Genomic DNA, 27628 nt, shown 5'->3' on the forward strand with positions numbered 1-27628 from the left:
AATAGTCAAATCTTGAAGTATATAGTTCAAAGAACATAAGTATTTATATCTATATAGTAAACAATGTTGTAATTTTTACATAACTGCCTGTGAGGACCTAAACTTCCATAATGTTGTAATTAGATCCCTCCTCTTTTTATATATGACACTGAAAATATTAATATCTAAGTATTGAAAGTATTTATATCTATGCACTGAAGTATTTATTTTTATGAGGTCAACTATTTTTGTTAGAGAAATATTGACGTGAAATTAGTGCCGAGACTTTGAAAGGGTGCTGCTGGAATCTGGAATTTTAGAATAATAATTAGTTGAGACTATATAATATCTTTTAAGAATAATAATTAGTGGGGACCATAATACATTATTCCTCTAAATGCGGGTACTGTAGCATGGGTACTGTAGCGCGGGTACTGTGCGGGTACATAAATGATTATTCATTAATTTATCGGATACACAAGTACAACTCAGTCTTTATAATTATTTTTATTATAAAAAATATCATACTTATAAAAATTGATTGACACAAAATTTAAATATTTTTCCTAAGCTAATTAAAAATTTGTTTGGCACAGTTCAAAGTGGAATTGTTCTTAGCCAATAACAAATTGAAGTCAAAATTTGCATAAAATTTAAACGAATTATAAGTATTGAATAAAAGGCCCAAAAAGTTCGGCTGGACCATTTCCTTAGAATTGTAATGATAGATCCCACCGTCAAAACTTTCTTGTTCTCTTGTTCTCCTTCATTCTATTTGCAAAATAGAGTATCGCATATTCGAAAAAAAAATACGCAGAATCGACCCAAGCTCAGAAGGAATCGATACAAGAATCAGACTAACTCAGACAAGGGATAGGCATTACATCGGACCAGGAGTAGACACATTGAACAATTAGTAAAAAAAATCAAATCCAGAAGTAGGCACTTGCCTACTCCAATCCCTACGTGGATCTGCCAATGTGCGTGAGAGTTCACATGTTCAATTTACACCGATGCTCAGCTTCTAGTGTGAAGCGCTTACTTGAGTATTTACCGTTAAGAATATTACTAGTATCATGCCCGTGTGTTATAACAGAGATATATTAGAAGAGAAAAAATAAATGTCATACAAAATTACATATTTTCATAAAAAAATTAAACTAAATGACAAATAACATTTTTAAATGACATATTTAATGACACATTTTTTAATATTTTTGACATATTTCATAAAAAAAATCTCATACAAAATGATATATTAAATAATAAATAACATTCTTTAAATGATATTAAATAAATAGAAAGAAAGGAAGACATGACCGATTAAGTATCAATCAATTCAAAAGTTTCTTAAATGACATTTTAAAATAAAAATGAATCATGACCAATTAGAAAAATGACACAATTTGCATGTATTGAGTACGTGTCTAAATAAATTTAAACTTCTACATGTAAAAACACATAAAAAAAGTACATATGATTCGAATATTTGATCAAAAAACTAATATTCAATTCAAAAATTTATTTTTTAATCAGAATCATTAATAGATGAAAAAAAATCTACACACATAAGAATACAAATATTTATAATATGAAGTGTTTAATTGTTTATACGTCTCACAAATCACAATTACGTAATTTACAGTAGTTGTATAACGAGGACTACAAAAATGGAAATTAAATGTGAGCTCCCACGCCTCACGTGGGGTCCAAACACTCGGGGCTTGTTCGGTGTATCGGTAGGAATAGGAATGGTTTAACTTGCTTTTTTAACTGTATTTTACTGTTTACGTGGGAAAAAAAAATTTAATAAGGGCGTGTTCGGATGTCACGGGATTACGGAATGGGAATGAGAATAGGAATAGGAATTCACTTTTGAAAAAGTAGGAACCCACGGATAGGAATGCACGGGATTAATTACGGGAATATGAGAAAATGAGTGTTCGTTTGTATCACATGATTAATTGTGGGAAATCTTTATTTATTTTAAAATATGTATATTTATTTGTTTTAGCTTAGTTTAGTTATTTATAAACAATAATTACAGAAAATAATTATAAACAATAAATATGTGAAATGTATGCATTTAAATTTTTTGATAAGAGTGTTTCTACATTTCTCAATCAATTAATTCTTCAACTCTTCATCTTATTTAACATTTTTCAATAGTAAATCTAATTAACAATAATAATTACAGCATTCAAAGTCAGCAGTTCAAAAATAAAAATACAACATTCAAAGGATTAGATGATCCTCTGACAAAAATGAGGCTCTGACAAAAAGGGAATATGCATCTAAGTACCTACAAATGTTTATTTTGTAAAATTACAGAGTAGATGAGGAATTAAAAATATTAATATACCACATGTTGATTTAATTATTTTAAAAATATGCAAATGAATTCTAAAGTAGTTTTTGAGGGTAGGGGTAGAGAGTACCAGCACCAGAAGCTCGAAGTGTGCTGGTACTGTATTCGTACACTTTCTTGAATAAAAGATGAACTAGTAATCAACAAATTGACCTTTTACTCCAATACAATAAAACACAATGGTGAAATATAACATAATTGTATCATTTTACTCCAATACAAGTTAAAATATAACATATTATCATTTTCACACACACGAAAACAATTCTTTCTGGTACCACATTTCAGACGGTACCAATTAAATTGTCTTGGCACAGATCCTTCCCTGGTTTGCCCTGTACCTTCTGTCAGTTCGCGTAACTATAGTCTTCTTGGTTCAGTTCAGGCCTTCTTTAGGAGCTGCAGTTGTGCCAGTACCTCATCTAAGAGATTGGTCGGTGTCTTGGTTACGTCCTGAAAGGTTCGTGAGCATCATTCGTAGTAGAGTGGCATCATTAAAAGCATGAATGGAACTAGTATGAAGATCTCTATATACTAATCCTTACCAACATCTCTTCTTCTCCTTCAGGATTATGAAACTCTCCGTTGATCTCTTCCTGAAGGCAATGTACCAATATTTACTCAATCTGTGCAATTTCATTTGTTGGTCCCTGACTTATTAATTCAGATTCATCAGCACTCCAGTTTTCTTTACTATAAACAATTCATGTTTTTACTCTTCACTGGAGACATTGACCGTGATAACAATAATATCAAGTATTTGTCCAGCAACAAAAGGAAATATCATTCCACTACAAAAAAAATCACCTATGCCTATCTAAAATGTAAATAACTAAATACCTCATAAAGAATATACCTTCCTTGTAATATATCTAGTGCTGGTATGTATGATGTTATTTCTCATTTTGAGAGCCGTTTGTGGTACTTTCATATTTTTCAGAGGTGACATGAAATTTTTTATTTACAAATTACAATAAAAGCCACAATGTTATCCTATACACAAATAAATGATAAAATGCCAACTAGGTAGGCATTCAAGATATTCGATGAAATGCCACAAAGCAAAAGAGTAAAATTAGCATCTAATTTTGAATGAAATTGGGAGATTGAGAAATTTGTTCAATAAAATGCCATAAGGCGTGCAAGGTGGCTCAACTGGATAGTGAAATCAATTTCTTGTGTTTACCTTCGCTGGAGAAGTTCTTCGTCTTCTTTTGCGTTTGCAAAATCTTTTCGTCTTTTCCTTGGCTAAGAAGGGGTTCATTTTCTGCTAAAGCTTCTCGCGCTACCATTTTTTTTATCGCCGAAGAAGAAGTAGAGGCAAAGAACTGAGAGAAGAGAAGAGGAGAAGAGAGAACGACGCACACGCCGCGGGAAAAAAAAAATTTACTCCGACTTCATTTTCATTTTCCCATCATTTTACACTACGGTGGGAACGACTTGGGGAGAAACCGTGAGAACGAATGGGAAGAAAATGGGACCTCCGAACGCTGCTGGGAAATATTGTTGAAATATTGTCCCGATCCCATCGATTCCCATCAAATTTTTGTCATCCGAACACGTTCTAACACTTTTTCTTTTTCCACATAAACAGTATTTCGCCGAACATGATCTCAATCTGCATCTATTGTGCCGAAATTTTTATTAATAGAAAATATATTAATTAAATATCGAGATTAGAGAACGCTTTTGCGTTTTATCAAGAAATAGGAAAAACGTGATAGTTAATCACGTCCTCTGACCGTTATAGACTTTCACGACCAGGATTAACGTAAATCTCCGCACTTACACTTATTAATTAACTAAAAAAAAATTCCTGGCCATTATAGACTATCACGGCCAGTAATTTCATTAAAAAAAAATTCCTGGCTGTGATAGTCTATAACGATCAGGATTTTTTTTTAGTTAATTAATAGTGTAAGTGCGGAGATTTACGCTAATCCTGGTCGTGATAGTTTACAACGGCCAGAGGACGTGATTAACTATCACGTTTTTCCTATTTCTCGATAAAACGCAAAAGCGTTCTTTAATTTCGATATTTAATTAATATATTTCCTATTAATAAAAATTTCGGTCTATTGTGTCTAACATATTTATCTATACTTAATTGTACACCTTGATTGTTATGTATTTATGTCATGTCATAATGTAATTACATTACATGTATCGTTAAATGTTTATATTTTGTTTGGATATTTAAATAGAGTTCGGTTAGTATAATATCAATGTCATATGACATCAATTTTAAAATTATTTGGATAGATTTTAAACGACGAATTTATATCGTTCAAACTGATTTATTGGACGAGTGATGCGTTTATACATAAAATTTATATTTTTTTGGAGTTATTTTAGTACCAAATCAAGGTAAAAAATATTGAAAAATAAATACATTAAAATTAACTTTAGAACTCTCACATTTATCCCACTTGACTTGATACTGAATAAATTCGAAAAATTATAAATTTTATATGTAAATACATAACTAATAAAGTAGATCGGTTTCAACAGTTTTAATAATTTTATAATTAATATTATATAGACTAAAATGATAACAATAACATACAGCTTAGAACTGGATGTTTATACTTTCAGGACTGATGTTTATAATTATGTCACCAATGGTCAAGCACTATATATAGCACAGTGGCTGAAGCATATGTCTCTATGTGAGAGTTTCTAGATTCGATCCTGGATAGTAGAAGTTAGATTGTGTGACAGGCTTATGTAAAAAAAAAAAAAATCATGCCGCCAATGCACTTAATATTTACATATAGTCAGGGGGGTGTAAACGGATCGGCGGATGTATTATCCGATTTTATCCGGATCCGAATTCAAAAAATTACTTAAATTATCCGATCCGTATCTGTATCCATATCCGAAAAATTATAAGGAACGGTAAGACTTTTAACTATCCGTATCCGACCGTTTACACTTTTAAACCATAACAAACGCGCTATATGTTCTTAAATTAATTTATTAAATTGCATATTGTACTAATAATTTATTAAATTGCATATGGATATATATTTTGATGAACAATATAACACTATGACATAATTAGTGACTAATATTTTAATAATACGATAGATGTTTTGTAACTAATAAACTAATTATGAAAAATATCTGTATATGTCCGATATCCGAACCGTATCCGGAACATTTAATATCCGATTCATATCCGTATCCGAGACTATCCATATCTGTATCTATATCCGTATCCGAAAAATTATAGCAGATACGGTAAGACCACTATCCGATCTGTATCCGATCGTTTACACCCCTAAACTCAGGGGTCCATATCATCTGAGGTAACAGAATATTTTAATTTAAATCCGGGCTGTTCGATCAGAATCCGGCTTAATCCGCTGGCAGATTCTGATCTAAACAGAGGTGATATAAATTCCAAGAATATTCGAGGGACTTGAACGCATAAATATCCGTCAGAAGCGCCGCCTATTTGTTTTTTTCTTTTTTCTTTCCGGAATCAAACCTCACTACTCACCAGTGCTCACTGCTCTATCCTTCCTCGGTTCCTCCCTCCCGCCATGCACTCTCTCTGCTCTTCTTCTCTTACCCCTATCTTCCCTTTTTCGTCTCTCCATTTTCGATCTCTCGGGTTCCTCCAGTTCAATCCCAAAGTGCCTCTTCGAATAACCCCAATACGCTCTCGTAAATCCTCCAAAGAGCAGCTCTCCCTTCCCCACAACGAATTCGAACTTGAATCCGGAGGTGAAGACGAAGAAGATGAAGAAGACGATGAGTTTGACGAGTACGAAGACGATGACATCGCCGCTGACGAGTACAGCATAGATTCTGATGCCTCTGAAGAGGAGGAAGGGGACGAAGAGGGATGGAGTGATTCTGACACCGTGGCCTCCTTTCGTCAGTCTGAAGAGGATAAGGCGGATAGGGTAAATAAACTGCTTGAACAAGTGAGGGAGTTTGGAGCAGAGATTATTGATTATCAGGAGGTTGCAGCAATTTACGATTTTCCAATTGATAGATTCCAGGTTTATTTTCTTCAATCCCTATAATTTAGTGGAATATTTCTTTTATTTATACATCTCATATCTTTTCAAACATATTTAAATTCAATTGGATATGAATAATGTGCTTAAAATTTAATATGTAGTATGAACTAGTACGTTACTCCGCATAATGTCTGCAATGGATTGCTAACTAGCCATACTGGACTGTGATATTGTAGTCTGATCTGATCTGGTACAGTAAGAGTAGAGCATTAATACTGACTGGCCAATTTATCTATAATAATTCCCAAGTATTACTATTAGGCTACTCATTAATACTGACTGGCCAATTTATCTATAATTATTCCCAAGTATTACTATTACGTTTGTTTATTGGATTTTTGAAGATGTAATCAGGGCTAATAAGACCTTACAAATTGCAATAATATTTCAAGTCATGAACTATATATAGTTATTCTCCAAATCATGTGTTTCTTAGAGTTTGACATTTTTCCCTAAAATTTTATCTATTTATTTATTTGATGTAGAGGCTAGCAATACAGGCCTTTTTAAGAGGGTCGTCAGTTATAGTATCAGCACCCACAAGCAGTGGTAAAACACTGATAGCAGAAGCCTCGGCACTAGCAACACTTGCGAGAGGCAGACGTCTTTTCTACACTACGCCATTGAAGGCTTTGTCAAATCAGAAACTTCGTGATTTTCGGTGATTGTATACCATACCAGTTCCATTCTTCATTTTTTTCTTTTTCTTTTTGTTCTTTCCTTAAAAAAGAAGTGGGTAAATTTTTACATGAAATCACTTTACCCTTAATCTGGTTATGATTAAACTTTGGTTTATGTAGTTTAGTCATGGAACTAGAACTTCAACCAGAGTGAGGCTATGGTAATATGCATATTACGGATTGACCCGTGCTATGAATCCATATCTCTATTTTCAAAGTTCAAACAGTTGATCCAAACCGTTAAACATGATATCCATATGAAAATGTACTTGCAGACCAAATTTTACATTTTTTAGATTTTTTTTACTATTTTTTAGATAAGTAGAAAACCACGGTTTTGGATGGTTTTTTTTTACTATTACTAATGTTCAGTTAAGAAGCTAATTATTTGAAATAAAATAAAAGTTTACTATCCTTGTGCAATTTGAATTTGAGATGGTGATTGACTCAATTTGGATGAATATAAAGTTAAGAGACAAATCAGATTAATCAAAGTTCAATGACAGAAACAGACAGTGGTTAAGGTTGAGTCACTTCATGCAAAAATTTATCCAAAAAAAATATCTATATGTAAGTTTGTCCCCGGAAAATTTTGTATTATGAATAATTAGGTATTGACTCTATGTTCCCTCGGATACATATATTTTAGGAGGACATTCGGCGATCATAATGTTGGGCTTGTGACTGGAGATTGTGCCATCAATATAGAGGCTCCAATTTTAATAATGACAACTGAGATCTTGCGCAACATGCTTTACCAGAGGTAGATTTGAAAGATAATTTCACTTCAATGTTTGATTTATAAATGGTAATCTATGTACATTATGTGACTGTAACTATAGTTACCAGTACCAGAATATTGATACTGGTACATATTGTCCCCCGTGGTTACTTTTGATTAGTAGACTGTGACTCCATGTAATTTTGAATAAGCTGTTAATTTATTTTATTTAAATGCAGTGTTGGAGTGACTTCTTCTGATGGGAGACTATTTCATGTGGATGCAATAGTCCTGGATGAAGTCCATTATCTCAGCGACATATCCCGTGGTACTGTTTGGGAAGAAATTGTATGTTCTACTACTTTTTATATGCTTAGGTTTCATGAATAGTTGACTGTAACCTGTCTCAATTCTATTTGTTGTACAATTAATTGTTCAGGTAATATATTGTCCAAAAGAAGTACAGCTTATTTGTCTGTCAGCAACTGTCGCAAATTCCGATGAGCTGGCAGGTTGGATAGGACAGGTAATATCATGCCCCTCATTTTTATAAGTTTTCTTTTAGCGATGGCTTAATACGTGAAGAGCTTGCCCCATCTTTACATTTTTAGAGATATATACATAAATTACAGTGGTAGCCAATGATGAATTTTCTCATGCTTTTCTGTATGCATTATTTGAACCTATTCCAGATCCATGGCACAACAGAGCTGATAACGTCAAGCAAACGGCCGGTCCCACTTACTTGGCATTTCTCTAGGAAAGATGGCCTATTACGGCTTTTAGATGAAAATGGGAAAAAAATGAACAGGTCTAAGTAACCATCCTTGTGTTTAAATTTTTTTTTCTCTCTCTCTCTCTCTCTATCTGTTGCTTATCTTAACTTTGTTTATTGTCATTGTATTTCTAATAACAGGAAATTATCACGTGAATATTTGCTACTAAGCTCTTCAAGAAAAGACTCATATGATGAGAGAGGAAAAAGACAATATAGATCTGGTAGGTCTGGCCAGCGGAATAATGGCACTGGAAGAATAACACAGCAGGCGCCAGTAACAAAGAACGACATCAACAATTTGCGACGCTCACAGGTCAGATCCTATTTATTTTCCTCTTTTTATATGCTTTTAATCGAAGACTACTATTTCAGATTTCCATACTGGATTGGTCATACCCAGTACTGACATGGACAGAGAAATATCAGTCGGAATATTATTGTTCAAACAGCCTTTCAGTCCTTTTTTCTCTTTTTTTTGTAGGCTTCCGTTTTAGTCAATTAAACCCGACAATAAGCTAGGCTGAGTTCAAAATTTCATTGCAAAAATGTTTGTATAATTGACACAACTAAGTAAATCAGAAAACTGAAATATTCAAATCGAAGCAGGAAAGTAGGAAGGGTGCTGCTCGGATTGAGCCATCATAAGTTATTTATTTTGAAACCCAAAAGGGGTATTGAATTAGTTGACCATAGGTTAGTTGCCTGATTGGGGTTATTTTGGCATTTGCTATGGTATATACCAGTTCAATTACTTAACACAATCTTAGTGCAATTATCCGCCTTCCGAAATTTCTAAATTGTAACTGTTCTTGAATATAAAATATAACTGATTTCAGGTTCCTCAGATAAGAGACACCTTGTCACAGCTACAGAGAAAGGACATGCTTCCTGCTATCTGGTTTGTTTTCAGCCGCAGAGGCTGTGATGCGGCTGTACAGTATGTTGAACAATGCATGCTGTTAAATGAGTGCGAAGCTAGCGAGGTGGAACTCGAACTTCAACGGTTCAAATCACAGTATCCAGATGCTGTTAGAGAAGTTGCGATGAAAGGCCTCTTACGTGGAGTTGCAGCTCATCACGCAGGTATGTTTCAACAAAATCTGGTACTAAATTGACCTGACAATTTATCATGAGTAGAACTAGGGTGTTCTTAAGCTCATCAAGTCCATTGGTGAGCTTAATTTCAAATCCTATTTAAATGACTTCAAACAACAAATCAAAACTGTTGAAACCGATCTACTTCATAAGTGATGTGTTATATGCCAAATTTATAAATTTTCGACTTAATTTAGTATAAAATCAAGCGGTCAAAAATAGATTGTTTATAAGTTAATTTTAATGCATTCATTTTTCATCATTTTTTGACTGCTCGACTTTATACTAAATTAATTTGAAAATTTATAAATTTTTCAGGTATACACATCACATGTAAAGTAGATCGGTTTCAACAGTTTGGATTTGTGGTTTGAAGTCGGTCCGATAGGTTTTAGAGTTAAGCTAACAAAGGCCTTGGAGAACTTAAGAATACCCTAGTTCTACTCGTTTATCATTCCCAACTTAAAAAGTGTAATGCTGCTTGATATTACAGGTTGCCTCCCCTTGTGGAAATCATTCATCGAAGAATTATTCCAACGCGGGCTGGTAAAAGTGGTATTTGCAACGGAAACTCTAGCAGCTGGGATAAACATGCCGGCACGTACAACTGTTATTTCATCCCTGATAAAAAGGACGGGTGCTGGACGGACGATGTTGACCCCGAATGAACTCTTACAGATGGCAGGTCGTGCAGGTCGCAGAGGCATTGACAAGGCTGGCCATGTGGTGCTCCTTCAAACGCCATACGAAGGACCTGAGGAATGTTGTGATGTTTTGTTTGCCGGGATTGTGCCCCTTGTCTCACAGTTTACTGCGTCCTATGGAATGGTTTTGAACCTCCTTGCTGTGAGTACTTTTCTTTTATATTCAAAGCCGCTGTTAAATGAGGACTTTTGCATACATATCTCACATTTCCTATTAAGATTTAACATCTATTTGGTTGTTTTACTGCATCGAACCAAAATTGAGTCGAGCAAAATATGTCTAGTTTGCCCCTTGGGCTTACTCTAAAAAGGGGCACATATCAGTTCCATTTATACTAATACAATGGTTGGCTGTTATTATTGCAAGTGTAAGAAAGTTTGGATGTTAGTCAAAATGTGGTATGTGATATTTGGTTAAGTTCACATTAAAAGGTTTTCTGTTCTTACATTTATCTATGTTCATTTTTCAGGGGTCAAAACTCACAAATAAAGGGAAAGAATTAGAAGGAACAGAGACATCACATCCGGGAAGGACACTGGAAGAAGCTCGAAAATTGGTGGAGCAGAGTTTTGGAAACTATGTTGGTAGCAATGTGGTTGTTGCGGCTGAAGAGGAGCTCAAGAAGATAAAGCAAGACATTGAGCAGCTCTCTTCGGAGATCACAGATGAGGCGATTGATCGGAAATGTCAGGAGCAGTTGACAGAGGAAGAATATGCCGAAATATCTGTTCTTCAAGAGCAACTGAGGGTATTCTTTTTTCAATTCTAAAATGCAACAATAGAGAATGTAAAAATCTGTGTTCGGTGCACCTTTTCACAATTATTTCCCTAATTCATAACCTTTGAATCTCTGGGGATCATGTCTATAAATACACCTAGTTTATGTCTGAATTATCATCTGTCCGAATTTCATCAGCAAGAGAAGAAGGTGAAAAGGGAGCTCAGGAAGCAAATGGAACTTAAGCGAATGACGGCGTGGAAGCAATTGTTGGAAGAATGTCAAGACGATGACCTTCCTTTCATGTGTTTACAGTATAAAGATAATGATTTGGTTGAGCACGTAGTTCCTGCTGTTTTTATTGGAAAGCTTGCCTCGCTTTCTTCTCCAGGTATCATGGACATGGTAAGTATCAAAGATTGTTGAGATTTTTTTTTTTGGGTGAAAATGCTGGTTAGTTTTCTCTTTAGGCATAACTCTAAGCAATAATATTACATTTACTGATAGTCAGCTTTTTATAGTAAATACTTACTGAAATATATTTACAGCTTGTGCTCCCTATATCCTTTTAAGGAAAACAGAAGGTTTATCTTTTAAACTGAACCTTTTCAGGTCAACAGAGAAAAACAAGCATCAAATATTGGAGAAATAGAACCGAGTTACTACGTGGCTTTAAGTTCAGACAATACATGGTACATATTCACAGAAAAGTGGATAAAGATGGTGTATAAGACTGGCCTTTCAGGTGCTTCTCCTGTTGAGGGGGGCCCATTGGCGAGAGCAACTCTCAAGCAATTCCTATTGAAGGAAGAGATGCAATGGGACAAGCTTGCTGATTCTGAATTTGGGCCTCTGTTTTGCATGGAAGGGTCGTTAGATACATGGTCGTGGAGCTTAAATGTACCAGTCTTGAGCAGCCTATCAGTAGATGATGAGGTACATCTCTGGCCCTATAGATGAATTTTATTGGAAGTACTATAGAATTCTTTTGATATTTTGATGTTATTTTATTTATATAGTACTTATTTTACATGTTTGAAGAGTATAGCCTGAGAATTTAATTGTCAATTTTTTAGTTTTAAACTGCATACAAATATGTGAGATTTGGTTAATAATATGCATGTTCAATTTTCTAAGTTAGGGGCATGATCCGTATCATATCTTAAAAATATATATGTATCATACATCTTCAATTTTCATGCCTGCAATATTCCATACAATTCCAATTCCGTCTGTACTTGAGAAAATAAATGACTATGATCAATTCATAAAAACAGTGCTTAAATTGGACATTTTTAGGTACAAATTTTATCCCAAGAATACCTAGATGCTGTAGAGAATTACAGGGAGCAGAGGCGCAAGGTCTCAAATCAGAAAAAAATGGTAAAAGGCACCAAGGGTTTTCTAGTATTCAAACAAATAGTTGATGCAAGAAAGTTTACTATCGACAAGATTGGCCGCTTGGAGACCAGGTCACGTAGGCTAGCTAGACGTATTAGTCAAATTGAGCCAACTGGTTGGAAAGAATTTCTCCAGGTATACACTTCCATCTTACATATGCCTTTGGCGTCTTGTGTAGTTGGGGATATGTATAGTTAAGTATTCAAATGCTGTCCTCAATTTCACTGGAGTATTTGTTACAGTTTTCAATTACGTATTTTAGTTTGATTTTTCTATCTTTTTGTTTCTAGCTTGTAGGCATTCTTTTGTTTTTATTGTTACAATTTGTTATGCTGCTTATCAATTAGCAATTTAGCATATCTAGCATATAATCCTTTTTATTGATTTCGCAGATCAGCAGAGTAATACAAGAAACCAGGGCAATGGACATAAGCAAGCAGCTGATCTATCCACTGGGAAAAACAGCGGCGGCCATAAGGGGAGAAAACGAACTCTGGGTTGCAATGGTGCTCAGGAATAAGGTTCTGAGGAACCTAAAGCCATCACAACTTGCAGCTGTTTGTGGAAGTCTCGTCTCGGAAGGGATCAAGCTTAGGCCTACGAAAAGTGAAAGGTACCAATATTTTGTGAAAAGGGTTTGCTTAAAAAAAACAATTATTTTGGTGTCATTCATAAACAACATTCTGTTGTTAACAAAAGGTTGGGGGCCTTAAGAGTTAAGACAAGTTGAAGTGTAATTAAAGACCTCATCCCTCAAATGTATCTAAGAGATTAGTTGAGTCTGGTCTGAGGAAAAAGGCTCATTAGAGGCTAGGAGAAAATCTGTCAAAATTCACCAAATTCCATCATTGTAACATATCATTGGTGTTATATGGAAGTACGAGTTATGCATAGCGCACATTGTTCCATATTATGGATCTATATCTTTACCATTTTTTTAGATAGGTAGAAAATCACTACTTTCAGATGGTCTAGAATCTTTATGTCAAGTGATTTTCTACCTTTCTAAAAAAATGGTAAAAAAATTCTGAAAAATGTAAATTTTGGCATGCGAGTCCATTTTTATATGGAGATCATGTTGAGTGGTTCGGATTGACTGTTTGAACTTCAAAATAGAGATATGGATCCATAGTACGGAGCGATAAGGCCACATACAGTTACTCGGTTCATAGAATTAAAGTGTGGTCCGGGTTTATGACATGATGAAAACCAAAAAAAAAAGGGAATTCGTGCACGTTCTCAGCCTTTTCTCATGCTTGATGGGCTGTCGGTCATGAAGTCTGTGCATCCATCTGTGTTGGCTTTTAATTTCATCATTAAACCTTTTGGACCTGCTAAACTTTTGACTGCATAACAGTTGATACTGAAAATTTGTAAAATATGATGATGTCGCAACTAATGATATTTTCCCCTTTTTATTTTTCTGGGCCGGATCTTGCGCATCCAAACGTGTTACTTTTTTTGTTTTTAAATTAATTAACTTGATTTGATGCGGTGCGCTGATGTCTATACCGTAGTTGTCACATAAAAAACTGTGTTGGCACTGTCATCCGGGCAGTGTGAGAAAGGTAGAGAAGTATATGTTTTGTTTTGCTTGCAAATGTCTTCATTAGTTGGCTGTACCCATCTATGAGGTATGATACTTGCACATCACCTTTCTGAAAATAATTATGTAACATGTATATTTCATACTTGCAGCTATGTGTATGAACCATCGTCCACCGTGCTTGAAGTTATAAACTATCTTGATGAGCATAGAAATTCACTCATTCAAATTCAAGAGAAATATGGGGTTGAGGTAAGTCAATGCTTGGTTTGCTCCGCTAAACCCCTCATGGTCAATTTGTAATTAATGCTGGAAGTACTAATCTCTCTGTTATGTTTGTTTCTATGTAGATACCTTGTGCGCTTGATGGCCAGTTTTCAGGAATGGTTGAAGCCTGGGCTGCAGGTTTGACTTGGAGGGAAATAATGATGGATTGTGCTATGGATGACGGAGATTTAGCGCGACTCTTAAGGCGCACAATTGACTTGTTGGCTCAGGTACATTTCTAAACCAAGGATCCTTGTTTTGTATTAGTATCAACCATTTTCTAAGTGTACTGGACCCTAGTTGTTCTGCATCATAGCCAGGGGCAGACCCAATAAGGGGGTAGGCACTTGTTGAGTGGCAAATTGCTATTAACAATGAAGTAAAAGTTAACTTTTTTTGACAGTCTTTATTTAGTATTTAAGCTCAATAAATATTGTCACTTATTTATATAGATTAATTCATTAATCCAGAAAAGGGCTCTTTTTTATAGACCAAAAATTATCATACTGGTTCCAGTGCCATACAGGTCCGATCTGATAATGCCACACAAGTTAGGCTCTAGACCTTTATAATTGGAATTCAGGAACTGATCGCTGTTTTTAAACAATATTTTTCAGATACCAAAATTGCCAGATATTGACTCAACACTCCAACAAAATGCACAACTTGCATCCAATGTCATGGACCGCTCCCCTATAAGTGAGCTAGTTGGCTGAATCTATCAATTAAATATGAAAGTTGGGTATCCCATTTTTGCTTTAGCTAGGATATCTTGATATGTTATCTCATCATCTGTTTATAAATTGATCAATTTACATGGAGAAAAACTATTAACTTTGTTTAGTAAATCTGAAAATTAACCGAGGAATGCGAAGTAAATAGTAAGATGGCTTTCGTTTGTGACAAATAATGGACTCTTTAAAAGTATTTATTATAAGACTGAAAGAGAAATAAACAATTGTATTTTTAATAAGTTTGAGTTCCTTTGAAATGTTTAGAACAGAGAACTTTAGTAGGGAAGCTTGAAACTTTTTTTTTGAAAGAAATGGAAGCTTGAAACTTAATGCGCACATGTAGCTGATGTATCTGTAACTACATCTTTTGATTTCGACCTGTAAGGCAGGTTCTATACAGTGTACACCAACACTATAAAATTCTCATGCCAGTGCATCTTCATCAGTGCATTAAAAAGAAATTCCAACCCACTCGAGGAAAACAAATCAAATTCATGGTATGTACACTTCCTATACCTACTTCACAACTTAAGAAAAAAATAATCAAACAATAGCCACTCCCATAACCTTCCGAGTTCAATTTCTGCCCAGTTTTAGAGCAACTGCTCCACTGTTCAGCTCACCCAAGAAACTCCCAAGTTTAGCATGTCTCAATCTTAGATCCAAATTGGAGATCTGTCTATGTGCAAATCAGACTTTTTTCTTTTACTTGTGCCTCATGCACCATACCTGTTGGTTAATCTTCATCACTACTAGAATCAGATTCACGATTCTCTGACATAAAATTTGGTGGAAGGTTGGGAAATCTCGGCATAATCCTTCTTCCGTCTCCATCAGTTCCATCTCCCCGTCTTCCACTCCTCTCTGCGTCATCCTTTTTAACACTGCTATCTAAACTGTCCTTTCTACCACTCCTGCTCCCGCCGCCTCCACCCTCTGCTGATGTTCCCACAACGGCTGCTAGCTTCTTCTGTAGTTGGTGCTGCTGCTGCTGTTGCCTTTTTGTAATATCCATACATGCCTTATCTACCATAGCCAAGCAATCCTTCACTATACCAAATAGCTGTAATGGGGCAGCACTCCTGTTCTTGGAGGCACCAGGATGGTAGTATTCTGTGGTTCTCTTCACAAGCTCTAGCACTCGGTCTTGCTCTACTTTGACAGATGATATCTCCTGTTCTGCCACATCAACAAATCCTTGCATCTCCCTTGCAAAAGCATCTCCTACAGTGCTATTCAAAAATCTCTTGATTTTAGTAAGCCGGCCCTCTAGTAAAGGGCATACTGCAACCAATGCATCATAATCTATCCCTGCTACCCTTTTAACACTTGCCATCTCAGATGAGATCCTACCAACAACTGGCAGACCCAGTTGCATATACTCCAGGTGCCTCTCTTCCCGTGCAGCTGCAGCAGTACTGCTGTCCTCTCCACTCCTGTTGCTAGCATTGCTGGCGATACTGGGTGTTCGTCGAAGGCCAAAACTGCTATTGATTGCACATCGCTTGCCTTCGGCACGTATTACTGTCTCTACTATGAAGTGGAGCAATGTGGTGCTGCCATCTGTGCTCTTCACATCAGATAGTTTGTTTAACGATGCCAGGTTGAATGCTTGTGCATTGCCACGTGCTGTCCCGGCATTCATTCGGTTCCCGGCCTTCAGCACCGCTTCTAGTAGCTTGAAGAATAGAGCACTATTACGTAGCTCTTTGCAAGCATGCTCTAGTATTTGCAATGATTGCTGCACATTTGCCACCTCATGGCTATAAGTTGACCTGTATATAGAATTTGAATTACTTAACAGCTAGAACTATCTAATCATTTGGTCAATTTCAATAATTAAACATTTGTGGATTAGATTGATCGAACAAAGAGTATAGTTTAAAAAGAACCTGAATAGCATGGCCTCTACACGTTCAAATGCATTGGGCACGGAGCGAAGAAGGTCAAAGAGGAACGACTCAGCATCAGCCAGCCTTGACGGGTCACCATCAAAACCACGTATAAGTTCTTGCTCTTCTTTCGCAAGGCCTAGTTTACTTAGCTTCTCAAGGGTGTCGATGTTTAGCTCACCGAGGCCCTCAAGCAGAGCATCAAGGATGTCTTGCCTGGTGGATGATAGTGACCGCAGCACAATAGCAAGGTTTTGTGATTTTCGTGGATCGAGGAGGATAATCTGTGGCAGTGCAGCAGGTGTAGCGGAGGTATTTGAGTCTGTTGTTTCAGTAGGTTTCAACCGGCTAGGTGCTGCTGTAGCACCAAAAAGGGCCTCCATTGATTCCTCATCGATTCTGAGACATTAACATAGAAGTATGCAGCTTAATAACGAATCACTGGTTTTGCAAATATTGCTTCCATCACTTAAAACAAATCTACATTACTTCGTTACATAGGGATAAAACAGAGAGTAAAAATGTATTGGATGGTGTTGTAGGTTACATTGACAGCCTCAACGAAATACTGGTTTCCCATCTCTCAGATAGATTCATGTATCAAATTTTGAACAACTTGAAATTCATTTATAATTTTTTTGAGGTATTATAAAATTAACGTTGAACTTATTGGTTTTTGATTGGCTGTGAAGGATATTGAAATTGTACCAAATGTTATACTTATTTTATCTAAGGAATAAAATAGAATATATAGTTTTCTTGACATTGGTTCGTCAATAAATCATTCTCTTATTTAATTGGCCTGGTTTGTTGTTTTTCAATTCACCATACGAACCAGTTAGGCAGTTACCCATTTAGAGAAAAACCGAAGTATAGGATTTTTCCTTTTCATTTTCATTTGATGAGATGAGAGCAGGTCCGACAACGATTGCCGCTAATGTTAAGCAGACATGTGATTGAGGGTTTTTTCATGTCTCGTTATATCTTCATTTTTAAAGTCTAAATTGTTGATTCAAACAGCTCAACATGATATGTATGTTAAAATATGTCTAAGGATGAAATTTAAAAATTTTGGAAATTTTTTATTATTTTTTAAGATAGATACAAAATTGTTGTTTTTGGACCGTTAAAAAAAAAGTGATTTTCAACCCATCTTAAAAAATAAAATAAAAAATTTCAAAAATTATAAAATTTCATCTTCAACTATATTTGAGTATGGATATCATGTTGAACAGTTCGGATTGACAATTTAGACTTTAGAAACGAAGATATAAAATATGAGGTATAATAAGGTATGAAAGACATGAGACATTGGAACCCACCTCATTTTGTGAAATTCCTTTTGCTGATGTATTTGAGTTGGAACTAAGAAGCGTACAGAAACACTTATTTATTTATTCAAAACATGTGCTTCTCTGTTGAAAAAGATACTTGTTGTAGGAGCTGAAATTGGAAATCCTTAGCTGTTGCTTTGCATTATAAAATATCAAAACAGATCTTCCAAGAAAACTAACAAAGGGAGAAGGAGAAATTTAGGCGCATTGTGGGGAGCCAACTGTCTATTGGGCCCCATGTAAGTTTTATCAGTTCAGATTTGTCTCAAGTTAATTCAATTGATGTTGAAATTGCCTACGCGCTTTCATTTTAAAAAAATATATATTTTGAAATTAAGCTCACCACATCTAGAGTGAAAAAAACGTGTCGTGCCGTGATCAAGTGAATAGTAACTCATGCCGTGACCAAAATGTTAAGGGGTGATCACGGCACACGAGTCACGTTTCTCACGTTTAACTATTTTTTTTCATAATTTAAGTTATTTTCTTTAATATTCACTATTTGATTAAGACCTAACGGTCCTAATTACACGTGACTCGTGTGATTACGTGCCGTGCCGTGAGCGGATCTTTCGCGTGTCGTGCCGTGACCAAAATGTTAAGAGGTAGTTACAGCACGCGACACACGAGTCACGGCACGGATCAGTAACACATGTCGAGCCGTTCCGTGTTGTAGCCGTGCCGTTTCGTGACGGAGCTGACTTCTCAGTGCCATTTTTCCCACACTAACCACATCCCATGATGAGCTTAGTAACACCCTACTACTAATCTGCATACGAGAATTGACCAAACTTGAAAGAGTCTACTATATCAAGGTGCTAACTACAATGAGAGAATTTGCCTTTTCATGGTAGTGCTGCTATGGTTTCTACATTAATGCTGTATATTATAACATAGGAATATAACATCTGTTAATGAGTTGCATATTTCATATTTGCATTGCATTTAATTTTAGGAGATAGTATGTATGTGTTATGAATTGTGGAGTATGTGTGCATTAAGCGCAAAAGCATGAATAACGCCCAGGGGAATAAGTACCTGAAAGAGCCGCCTTCCTTGAACCGGTCCCACACCATTGATTGACCCGGACCTTTATCCAACCTTCTCTGCACATCCCAATGCAGGGGCTTCATTCTCGGCCCTGTCGGCCCCGATGGCTGCCCCGGTGATGCTGGTGGTCTCATTGAAGGTGGTCCCGGTGGTCCACCACGCCCACCTGGTGGTGGTGGAGGCCCACCACGTCCACCTGGTGGTGGAGGCGGTGGCGGTCCTCCACGACCTCCTGGAGGAGGTGGAGGCGGCGGCCCACCACGACCTCCTGGTGGCGGTGGAGGAGGTGGTCCTTTTGATGGCGGTGGAGGTGGCGAGGGACTACTTGCCCGAGGTGGCTGAGGTGCTGCTGGTGGTGCTGGCACTGTTGTAAATTTGACCGGCAATGGCCCAGGAGATTCCCCTCCCTCATGTGGAGGTGATGAATCGGGTGCGGGGATTGATTCTAGTCTAATTAAGGGTTCCAGCTGAGGGGTAGCTGTGCTAGTTTGTCTCCCTGGTGGCGGTGGTAAGAACGGATTCGATGACGACTCAACAGATTCTGTAGGTATAACTGGTTCCAGAGGCTGCTTAGATGCAGAACTCGTCCTGCTCGGAGGCAGCGGCAATTGCGGTTGTAACAGGCTTGGAGGCAATAGATGAGTTGTGGACCCAGAACTTGCTGCCGGGTGCAGAGGCGGTTTGCCTGCGGGGCTATGCCTGCCCGGTGGTGGCCGCAATGGCCCTTTCCCCGGCCTTACCCCCGAAGTACCCACTGTATGCACATCCTTGACCACTTCTTCTGACGTGAAATGTGGCCCCAAGGGCGACATATCGTATCCGTAGGCAGCCGTCTGCGGAGGAAACGTATCAAATGAAGTAGACGAGTCCGCAGAGTCATAGAAAACTGAGGAGGTCGAATCGAGCGACCCGGGAGGGATCAACGGCTCACGATGATCCTTCTTCTTATGCCTGATCCAGCCTTGCTTCTTCTGTGCTTCTTCTTCACCACCACCAGTTGCATGTCCATTTGCATTTGACCTCCCCTCAGCTGATGGTGGCCGGGACGGCGACTGCCCAGAGCTGGCCTGGCTCCTGCCCGATGGTTGCCTGGACATTCTCTCAGATGGTGGCCGGTATCCATTTTCCTTTTCAAATTCCCTCCAATAGATGGCGTCAAGTCCCGATTCATCCACTATGTTGTGCTTCATCTTCTCCTTTCGGAGCGGCTGCAAGCGATTGTTCTTCGTTTCTGCAGATGTGGTGTAATCGGATGCTGGAATTTGCTTTTTCTTGGCGGATAAGTGGAGGAAGAGGAAGAACAAGAGACCAGAGATGGCAAAGCTGCTGAAGGCCGTGGAAAGAACGGCGACTATTACATCGTGGCGGGACGAAGAGGAAGTGGAATCAGTTGACGGGGGTTGTGGAGGCGATGGAGGGGTAGGAGGCGGTGGCGGAGGCGGCGGGGGGTTGACGTAAGCAGGAGAGGGGATTGAAGGGAAGCGGGTAAGGATGTTTTGTTGTGCGCTGGTGGTAGAGAGGAAGATGCAAGAAAGAAGAAGAAGAAACTGGACTGACTGGAGCTTGGGAACCATGGATGAATCGGAGGAGAAGAGGAGAGAAAGAGAGAGAATTAAAGAAGAGAAGAGGTCAGAGTCGGAGGTGAGAAAGGAGAGAAATGATAAGTAAAAATTGAGATTAGAGAATGAAGAAGAAGTAAAGTAAAGAAAGAGCGAGGAAGGTCTTGGTGGATTGCCAATTTGCCATTTCATACCTGGTCTCCGACTGTAATTTGGTAATTTATATTAGTTAATTGTTTCGTCCTTTTTATTTTAATTATAAAAGTAGTTAAGTTGTAACTATTATATTGCCTTACAATATCTATCCTCTCCATTACGAAGATGATTATAGTCGTCAAGCTCTATATTTCAAGTGAGGTATTATGTACTGGAATTGTCCATTCTGATAAAACTTGAGATGAAGGTGGCTACAATGTGTCGAGTCGCTGCCCGCTTGAGAGGAAATGAAAAAAGTATGAAAAAATGAAATGGCCAAATGAGTGGGTCCGCGGTCGCATACTCGCATGTAAACGACTATAAGGAGCGCAGTCGCGTTTGGTGTTCGTAACTTTTTTGTTTATTTATTTATTTATTTATTCGGATATTACGCGTTGGGTACTTGGGTGTTGGGACCTCGTGAGTAGGAAATGGAAAATTTCTGTCTTCTCGTAAGAAATTTTCTAGTCTATATTAGCATGCGTTCGCTATTTCTCTTAATCAATTTCGGTGCATATTTGGATTGTAGGGAACAGCTTTGAGATTCGTGCATAATTAAAACGGCTGATGCGCATCCTATTCTATCCGGTAGGTACCGCGCTGGATCTGAACTCGGTCATGTTTTGGTCAACTTGTTCTGTGCGCAGCAAAATGCTGCTGCCTACAAAAATAACGTTGACTTTTAAATAAGAATTCGGTTTTGTGATTTTTAAAATTTAAACAGTTCATCTAAAATTGTTCAACATATATCTATATTAAAATGTATTTGAAGATTAAATTTCACTTTTTTTTTAATTTTTTTACTATTTATTAGATATTTTATAAATTATTTTTTTAATCTCTGAATTATTAGATTTATATTTTAAATTATTTTAATTATAGAGAAAAAGTTATTATCCCACTACTTTCAATTCCCGAATTATTCTCAAGCTTCACTTCAACTGTTTTTAACGGTCAAATTGTTCCTTCCACTTTTCTTATATAACGAAGTTTCTCAGTTTCCGTTGTTTTCTATTTTTCTCCCCCATTCTTTCCAAATCTGACGATCTCCTATTCAAAATTGATGAACTCTGATTTTCATCTCTTCTAATGGATGATTCTATCTTTTACGGGAGTCGGACTCCAAGATCAGAACGAACTTATTACCATTAAGATGAAATTTGCGACGAGAAATTACAAAAGACATGGATTCAAATCAAGAGCAGCACCGGTTGTAAACGAATCAACGACTTCAATCATGAACAACACCAACGATTAGATCCAAATATGAGACGAAGCATCTAGAGCATCTAAGACAGATTTGAAGACTCAACTATATCTAACGAGAGACAAGATAAATATCATCTCTTGGATATTTAATATTGCTAATTTGTCGTAATTAATGGTTTTAATATATATGTACTCTTACCACCCATGGAGGAGGTGTAAAACTCTCTACATACCAACTGCTTCATAAAACTAGGGATATTTCGATTAGCTCCGATGTTCTGAAGTGAGATGAGGTGGAGAGTGCATAAGTAAATTGCATGATCTCTACTTAGCATCCATTGCAAAAATAACTTTCTCTATTTACGGACTCTTATATCAAATCCTGCTCTTTACAAAATTACAGTTCATCTATGACCTGTCATCCCGCCTGAACAAATACATCAGGGCCGAAGCATGTGCTGATGCAATGAGGTTGGAACAAAGCTAATTTTGAATCTGAAGATGATTTCTTGTACAACTGGTTTAGATTTTGAATCTAAAGATGAAATAGGGCGTCTTAGCATATCAATTGATTTCCAGGTTGAGCTATCAGATGATGTATTAGCAAATGTGAGGCTTTAATTAATGTTTTTTTCCAGTGAATCTTTGCCATTTCTCTGTAAGACCAATTCAAGTGATTTACAAAGCTTCTTTTTTTAATCTTTTTTTCATTGGGGAATGTCATGAGAAATAATTTGATATACTTAAGTGTTAATAAGTTTTGGTGTTGTATTGCAGCATACATTTGTACAGTTTGTCATGTCTTGCATGCTTTTAGGTTATCTAGGCCAAGCTGCTTTTTTTTTCTTGCAAATCAGACCTCTCATGAGCATATCTTCTTCTCATCAATTCCACGTAAGTAAATTAAGTTTAGTAGATTTATCGTCTATATATGTAGGGGCGGAACTAGAAAATTTTGATATGGGTTGGCTAAAAATTAAAATGCACAATTGTAGTGAGTGTGATTTGAACTCAAGACCTCTCAACCATAAAATAAAGCTTTAACAACTATGCTACAACTAAATATTGAGAATTTGAGTACCAGAGAGCAATCATACAACACAGAAAGAAAGAAAATTGAGAAAAATCACAAACAGAACACACAGATTTTACGTGGGAAATCCTCTAGGGGAAGAAAACTCACGGCCGCTCGCCAAACAAAATTCACTATTTCTCAAAGTTAGTTACAACAAATTACAGAGAAATTTAATGCATATATAAAATACAAAACCCACTGAAAGGGTGCGAAAAACGGATTAATCTGGACCGCACATCTTAATGGGTAATTTGACTAATCTGGACCGTCAGTTAAAGGATTTTCATGCAATAAAATTCTCTAAAAATAAAATTCTCCGTAGCCTCAGACACCGCTCGCAGGGGGCTGCCGCCCCCCTGCCACCCCCCACATACTCCTAGAATCAGGCCCACATACATAACACTAAACATATGTCATTTATTAAGGATGGCTAGACTATAAAAGTTTTAAAAAGATAAAATTCAATTAAATTCCTATACGTATAATTAAAATTTTAAAATCATAGGTGTGACTTAATCACCTTTGGCTATGCCTGAGATCAGCCCCTTATATATGACACTACCTCAAGTATTAGCACTTAGTTGGAACTGGACCAAATCTTGTATTGTTCATGCACAGCTCATATATTACCATACTAACTCTTATGCATGGTTATACCAGCACCAAACACAAACAAAACCACAAAAGAAGCATACTGGTACTGTGCAACCCCATAATGATCTCCTAGTGGAAATCAGGCCACACCAAGTTGTCGTTCTAATTTGATTAAACTATTGCATGGGTATATATTAGACACCTAGATTAAAAGTCACCAGTTTTTGCATAATTCGGCAAATTGGTTTACATAATTTAGTATTGAAATTTACAGAATTATGAAAAGAGGTTTATAGACACTTTTCAAGTCGTGACAGTTCATTTGGAGAATATTTACGAAATATTTGAGGGACTAGTACTTTTCAAGTCGTGACAGTTAGTTTACAAACACTTATGGTACACATCAACTTGTGTTGTTTTGCTAATTGGCACTCTTCGAGAAAAAAATGAGATTGTTCTGGTATGCCCGAACAATTACTTCTTTAGTTAGGCCTCACTCATGCTTTATTTTTTAAGCTAATCCTCTCTATCCCCCTTCCAAAAAAAACCCAATGATATATTTTTATTCATTGAATATGTTGTGGAACTACACATTATCCATTCATGCCTCTATTAAATCTCATGATTGTGTGTTTCATTTGAATGGTGATTTTATGATGAAAATATTAGTGTTTATATTACAACTACTTTTGCCTTATCTTAGGTTTACAGAATTCGTGCATTAGATATACTAAATTCGTGACTTAGGTTTACATAATTCTTGACCTATTATTTTAGGTTTTAAATTCTTGAGGTCATCTTAGGTTTATCGAATTCATGCATTATGTTTACATAATTTCTTGATTAAGGTTTACAAAATTCATGCATTAGATTTACAAAATTCTTGATTTATTTTACGATTCATAATTTTGTTTATTTTTTACAGGATGCTATAATGAGGGAACGTTTTATTCTAGTGATTAGACTTTGTCTCATTCTCAAAATAAATATCAAAGGATTCGTAAGTAATATGTTTGGTGGTTGGTTATAAACTCTGAATTTGTGAATTTGTGTATTTTGTTCATGAAGAACAATGATTTGTAATATGTGTGGATGGTTGCTTAGAAACTGTTTAGTTGAACAATGATAAGTAGTGTTATGTTCGATTAAAATTTAATTTAGACATGTTAGATAATTTAATGTAGATTAAATTTTAAAAAGACCCTATCCCCTCTTCCCCCCTCTAGATGTCTTTGGGACCAACAAATCCTTTGTCTTGGATTCGAGATCAACATAGAGATTTGAATTTTTATTTTTTATAAAAAGGCCGAAGTCCATTTTCATTCAAGAATACAATTAACTTACAACCTCGAGAATTCAGAAGGCCTAAAACTTGCATAGCAATAATCCTTGACAGAATATCACATAAACCATCAGCCATAGTTCGGCTGAAAACTATGAAACATACCAGCGACAAACATAATATTGCAACCAAATGCTTACTAACTGAAACAAGATAACAGAAATATAAGTCCAACTATGTAAAAAACTAAGCCTCTCATTGGGGTTGTGGGTAGTAGTAATAACTTCAAAATTGGCCTTGAAAGGTATCAGCTTTCTTCTAAGTTGTTGTTTCTTCATATTGCACCATCTGAGTCCCTAGTTCTTCCACATCAGTGGGCTCTTCGGCTGCATCATATGGATGCCAGCTAGCAAGTGGAAGGACATTCATGTCCACTGGAAGCCACAAGGCTGTGGAGTCAGTCACTATCTGTTTCACCTTACCTGTCTAGTAATGCACAAGAGAGACAATAAGTACTATAATTTGTCGGATTGTTTTCTTCTTACCAGTATTAAAGCAAAGTTCATCGCGATGCTTCCATATTGTACAACACAACAGCCTTGAGATGGGATCAAATTGTTGGGTTTTGCGGCGTGCTAACCAAAAACCCGTTTAGGCTTAAGTTGCGGAATGACCGTAGAACAAAAATTTCTACAGCCAACTTAAGCTCAGGATTAAACGGGGTATGTCAGGAAACTTTCCAAGGCGGTCCACCTTCAGTATTCCTTCGGCATCAAAACCCAATTTAATCCTTTTACAGATCTACTCCATGATTGATTTCTAAAACTTTAATCTACTTACCAATTAAATAGATTAATATAACATATTTATACCTTGTTTCCAAATCACAGTTGGAATGCAGACCGAGCGAGTAGAGCCTCACCAGGGAAGGAATCGACTCGGAGTATCACACGTGTGATACCTCTATCGGTTATCCACCAGGACTAACCAGAGAGCGGTTTGTTTCTTCTGCCAGAAATACCGTAAACCGCGGAATTCTGCAAAAACACTATTCATGGGGAAAAAGATGAAAACCCGTAAACACGAATTTTCGGTTGCTCAGTTTCATCAATATGCAAAACTGACATACCGCTAAATTCGGTAAAACACTATTCATCGATCCCGTAAATATTCTCCACAACAACCCGCAAGATTATACGTCAACTACGTATAACTTTCTTTTCTCAACCGAAACACTATTTGGGAGAGAAACCGAGAAAGAGAGAAAATACCGATTCGTTTCTGTACGAAAAGATACATATGAATGTGCATATGTATATATGTGAATATATCTTTCTCTCTCTACCCCTCCACCCCTATTTATAGTGTTTAGATTCGGTTGCAAAAGACCAAAATGCCCTCCAAGTTCGGCCTATTTACAAGATATGCCATTGACACCTCATCCTTTTATATGTGAAATGACCAAAATACCCCTTCCACACCCTTCCACATTCTTCTCCATGCTTCTACACATGCAAGGTGGCATAGGTGTGAAATGACCATTTTTCCCCTGTGGATAGGATTGATGACATGTCGTCTGGATAGGATCAATGACGTGTCATGCGGATAAGCACGAATCTGAAAAGACCCGAATGCCCTCGGCCCGAACACAAATAATATTCGTATAATTATTCTGAACAATTATATATATATTTTTCTTTCGGTTATTTGTTTCGGTATCGATGACGTGTCATCTGGATAGGATCGATGACGTGTCATGCGGATAAGGACGAATCTGAAAAGACTCGAATGCCCTCGGCCCGAACACAAATAATATTCGTATAATTATTCTGAATAATTATATATATTTTTCTTGCGGTTATTTGTTGTTTCGATAATTTATACAATGTGTCCTGCACATTTATAAATTAACCGGTTAACTTTTATACAACGTGTCATACACGTTTATAAATTAACCAATGTTTTTGCTTGTTATTTTTACATAACATTTATAATTTAATTATAACACGTATAATTAATTATAACCATCTTATCATTGATCATAACCAATTTATAATCAATCAAAATAAGATTCTCCGATTAACTCCTATATGGTGTGACCCAATAGGATCTGTGTTATGTTGGTAAATAGAGTTAAAACTGTTTTAACTTCTATAATCATGGGTGGCGTCTGGCAACACATCATGACCATCCAATTACACAGATGATGCTGTACTGTACAATATCACGATCCAGTAAACAATTTACTTGTGTCTGTTCTTCTGTCTCATAGCTATCAGATTAGTTTCAAGGTAGATGTGTGTCATCCTTGCTAACTTAATCTTTTCTTGATCTTGAGCAGATTATCAAATATAATTACTCTTGTAATTATACCGCTAGCAGATAATCTTACTCTATCAAGGGGCCCAGTGA

General features: G+C 36.6%; 2 protein-coding genes and 1 long non-coding RNA gene across 4 annotated transcripts; 1 reads left to right on the forward strand and 2 right to left on the reverse strand.

Moving 5' to 3' along the window:
• Window positions 1-2316: 2316 nt before the first annotated feature.
• Window positions 2317-3903, reverse strand: LOC144568606 (uncharacterized). Its single transcript, XR_013515690.1, has 2 exons — window positions 3534-3903; window positions 2317-2997 (listed from the first exon to the last, which is right to left on the reverse strand). It is a non-coding gene; the product is annotated as an uncharacterized LOC144568606 (long non-coding RNA).
• Window positions 3904-5812: 1909 nt separating this feature from the next.
• On the forward strand, window positions 5813-15265 carry EMB25 (DEAD/DEAH box helicase). Of its 2 annotated transcripts, XM_078318185.1 has the most exons (17): window positions 5813-6360; window positions 6867-7042; window positions 7711-7824; window positions 8022-8130; window positions 8222-8308; window positions 8475-8593; window positions 8699-8873; window positions 9397-9643; window positions 10149-10501; window positions 10830-11108; window positions 11277-11483; window positions 11691-12014; window positions 12378-12614; window positions 12872-13092; window positions 14178-14277; window positions 14376-14522; window positions 14910-15265. In XM_078318185.1, exons 1-17 carry the CDS (start codon window positions 5896-5898, stop codon window positions 15006-15008), a joined length of 3459 nt encoding a protein of 1152 aa, XP_078174311.1. In that variant the 5' UTR covers window positions 5813-5895; the 3' UTR covers window positions 15009-15265. The 2 variants fall into 2 exon arrangements, with proteins under 2 accessions (XP_078174311.1, XP_078174312.1); XM_078318186.1 differs by lacking the exon at window positions 12378-12614.
• Window positions 15266-15421: 156 nt separating this feature from the next.
• Window positions 15422-21068, reverse strand: LOC144567979 (uncharacterized). The gene is made up of 3 exons (XM_078318187.1): window positions 19291-21068; window positions 16919-17317; window positions 15422-16801 (listed from the first exon to the last, which is right to left on the reverse strand). The coding sequence occupies exons 1-3, from the start codon at window positions 21051-21053 to the stop codon at window positions 15763-15765; spliced, it is 3201 nt and encodes a 1066-aa protein (XP_078174313.1). The 5' UTR covers window positions 21054-21068; the 3' UTR covers window positions 15422-15762.
• Between the last annotated feature and the right edge of the window lie 6560 nt (window positions 21069-27628).

This window comes from Carex rostrata, chromosome 17 (assembly GCF_964058835.1).
Source record: "Carex rostrata chromosome 17, lpCarRost1.2, whole genome shotgun sequence".
Lineage (NCBI taxonomy): Eukaryota > Viridiplantae > Streptophyta > Magnoliopsida > Poales > Cyperaceae > Carex > Carex rostrata.

Excerpts from the sequence above, each read along its gene's own strand:
- LOC144567979 (XM_078318187.1), bottom strand. The coding sequence starts at position 21,053 with ATGAAATGGCAAATTGGCAATCCACCAAGACCTTCCTCGCTCTTTCTT. Across the intron at positions 17,318-19,290 it reads AAGGAAGGCGGCTCTTTCAG|AATCGATGAGGAATCAATGG; the intron begins GTACTTATTCCC and ends TTAATGTCTCAG. Across the intron at positions 16,802-16,918 it reads GTAGAGGCCATGCTATTCAG|GTCAACTTATAGCCATGAGG; the intron begins GTTCTTTTTAAA and ends TTCTATATACAG.
- EMB25 (XM_078318185.1), top strand. The coding sequence starts at position 5,896 with ATGCACTCTCTCTGCTCTTCTTCTCTTACCCCTATCTTCCCTTTTTCG. Across the intron at positions 8,131-8,221 it reads GTACTGTTTGGGAAGAAATT|GTAATATATTGTCCAAAAGA; the intron begins GTATGTTCTACT and ends TTAATTGTTCAG. Across the intron at positions 12,615-12,871 it reads GTTGGAAAGAATTTCTCCAG|ATCAGCAGAGTAATACAAGA; the intron begins GTATACACTTCC and ends TTGATTTCGCAG.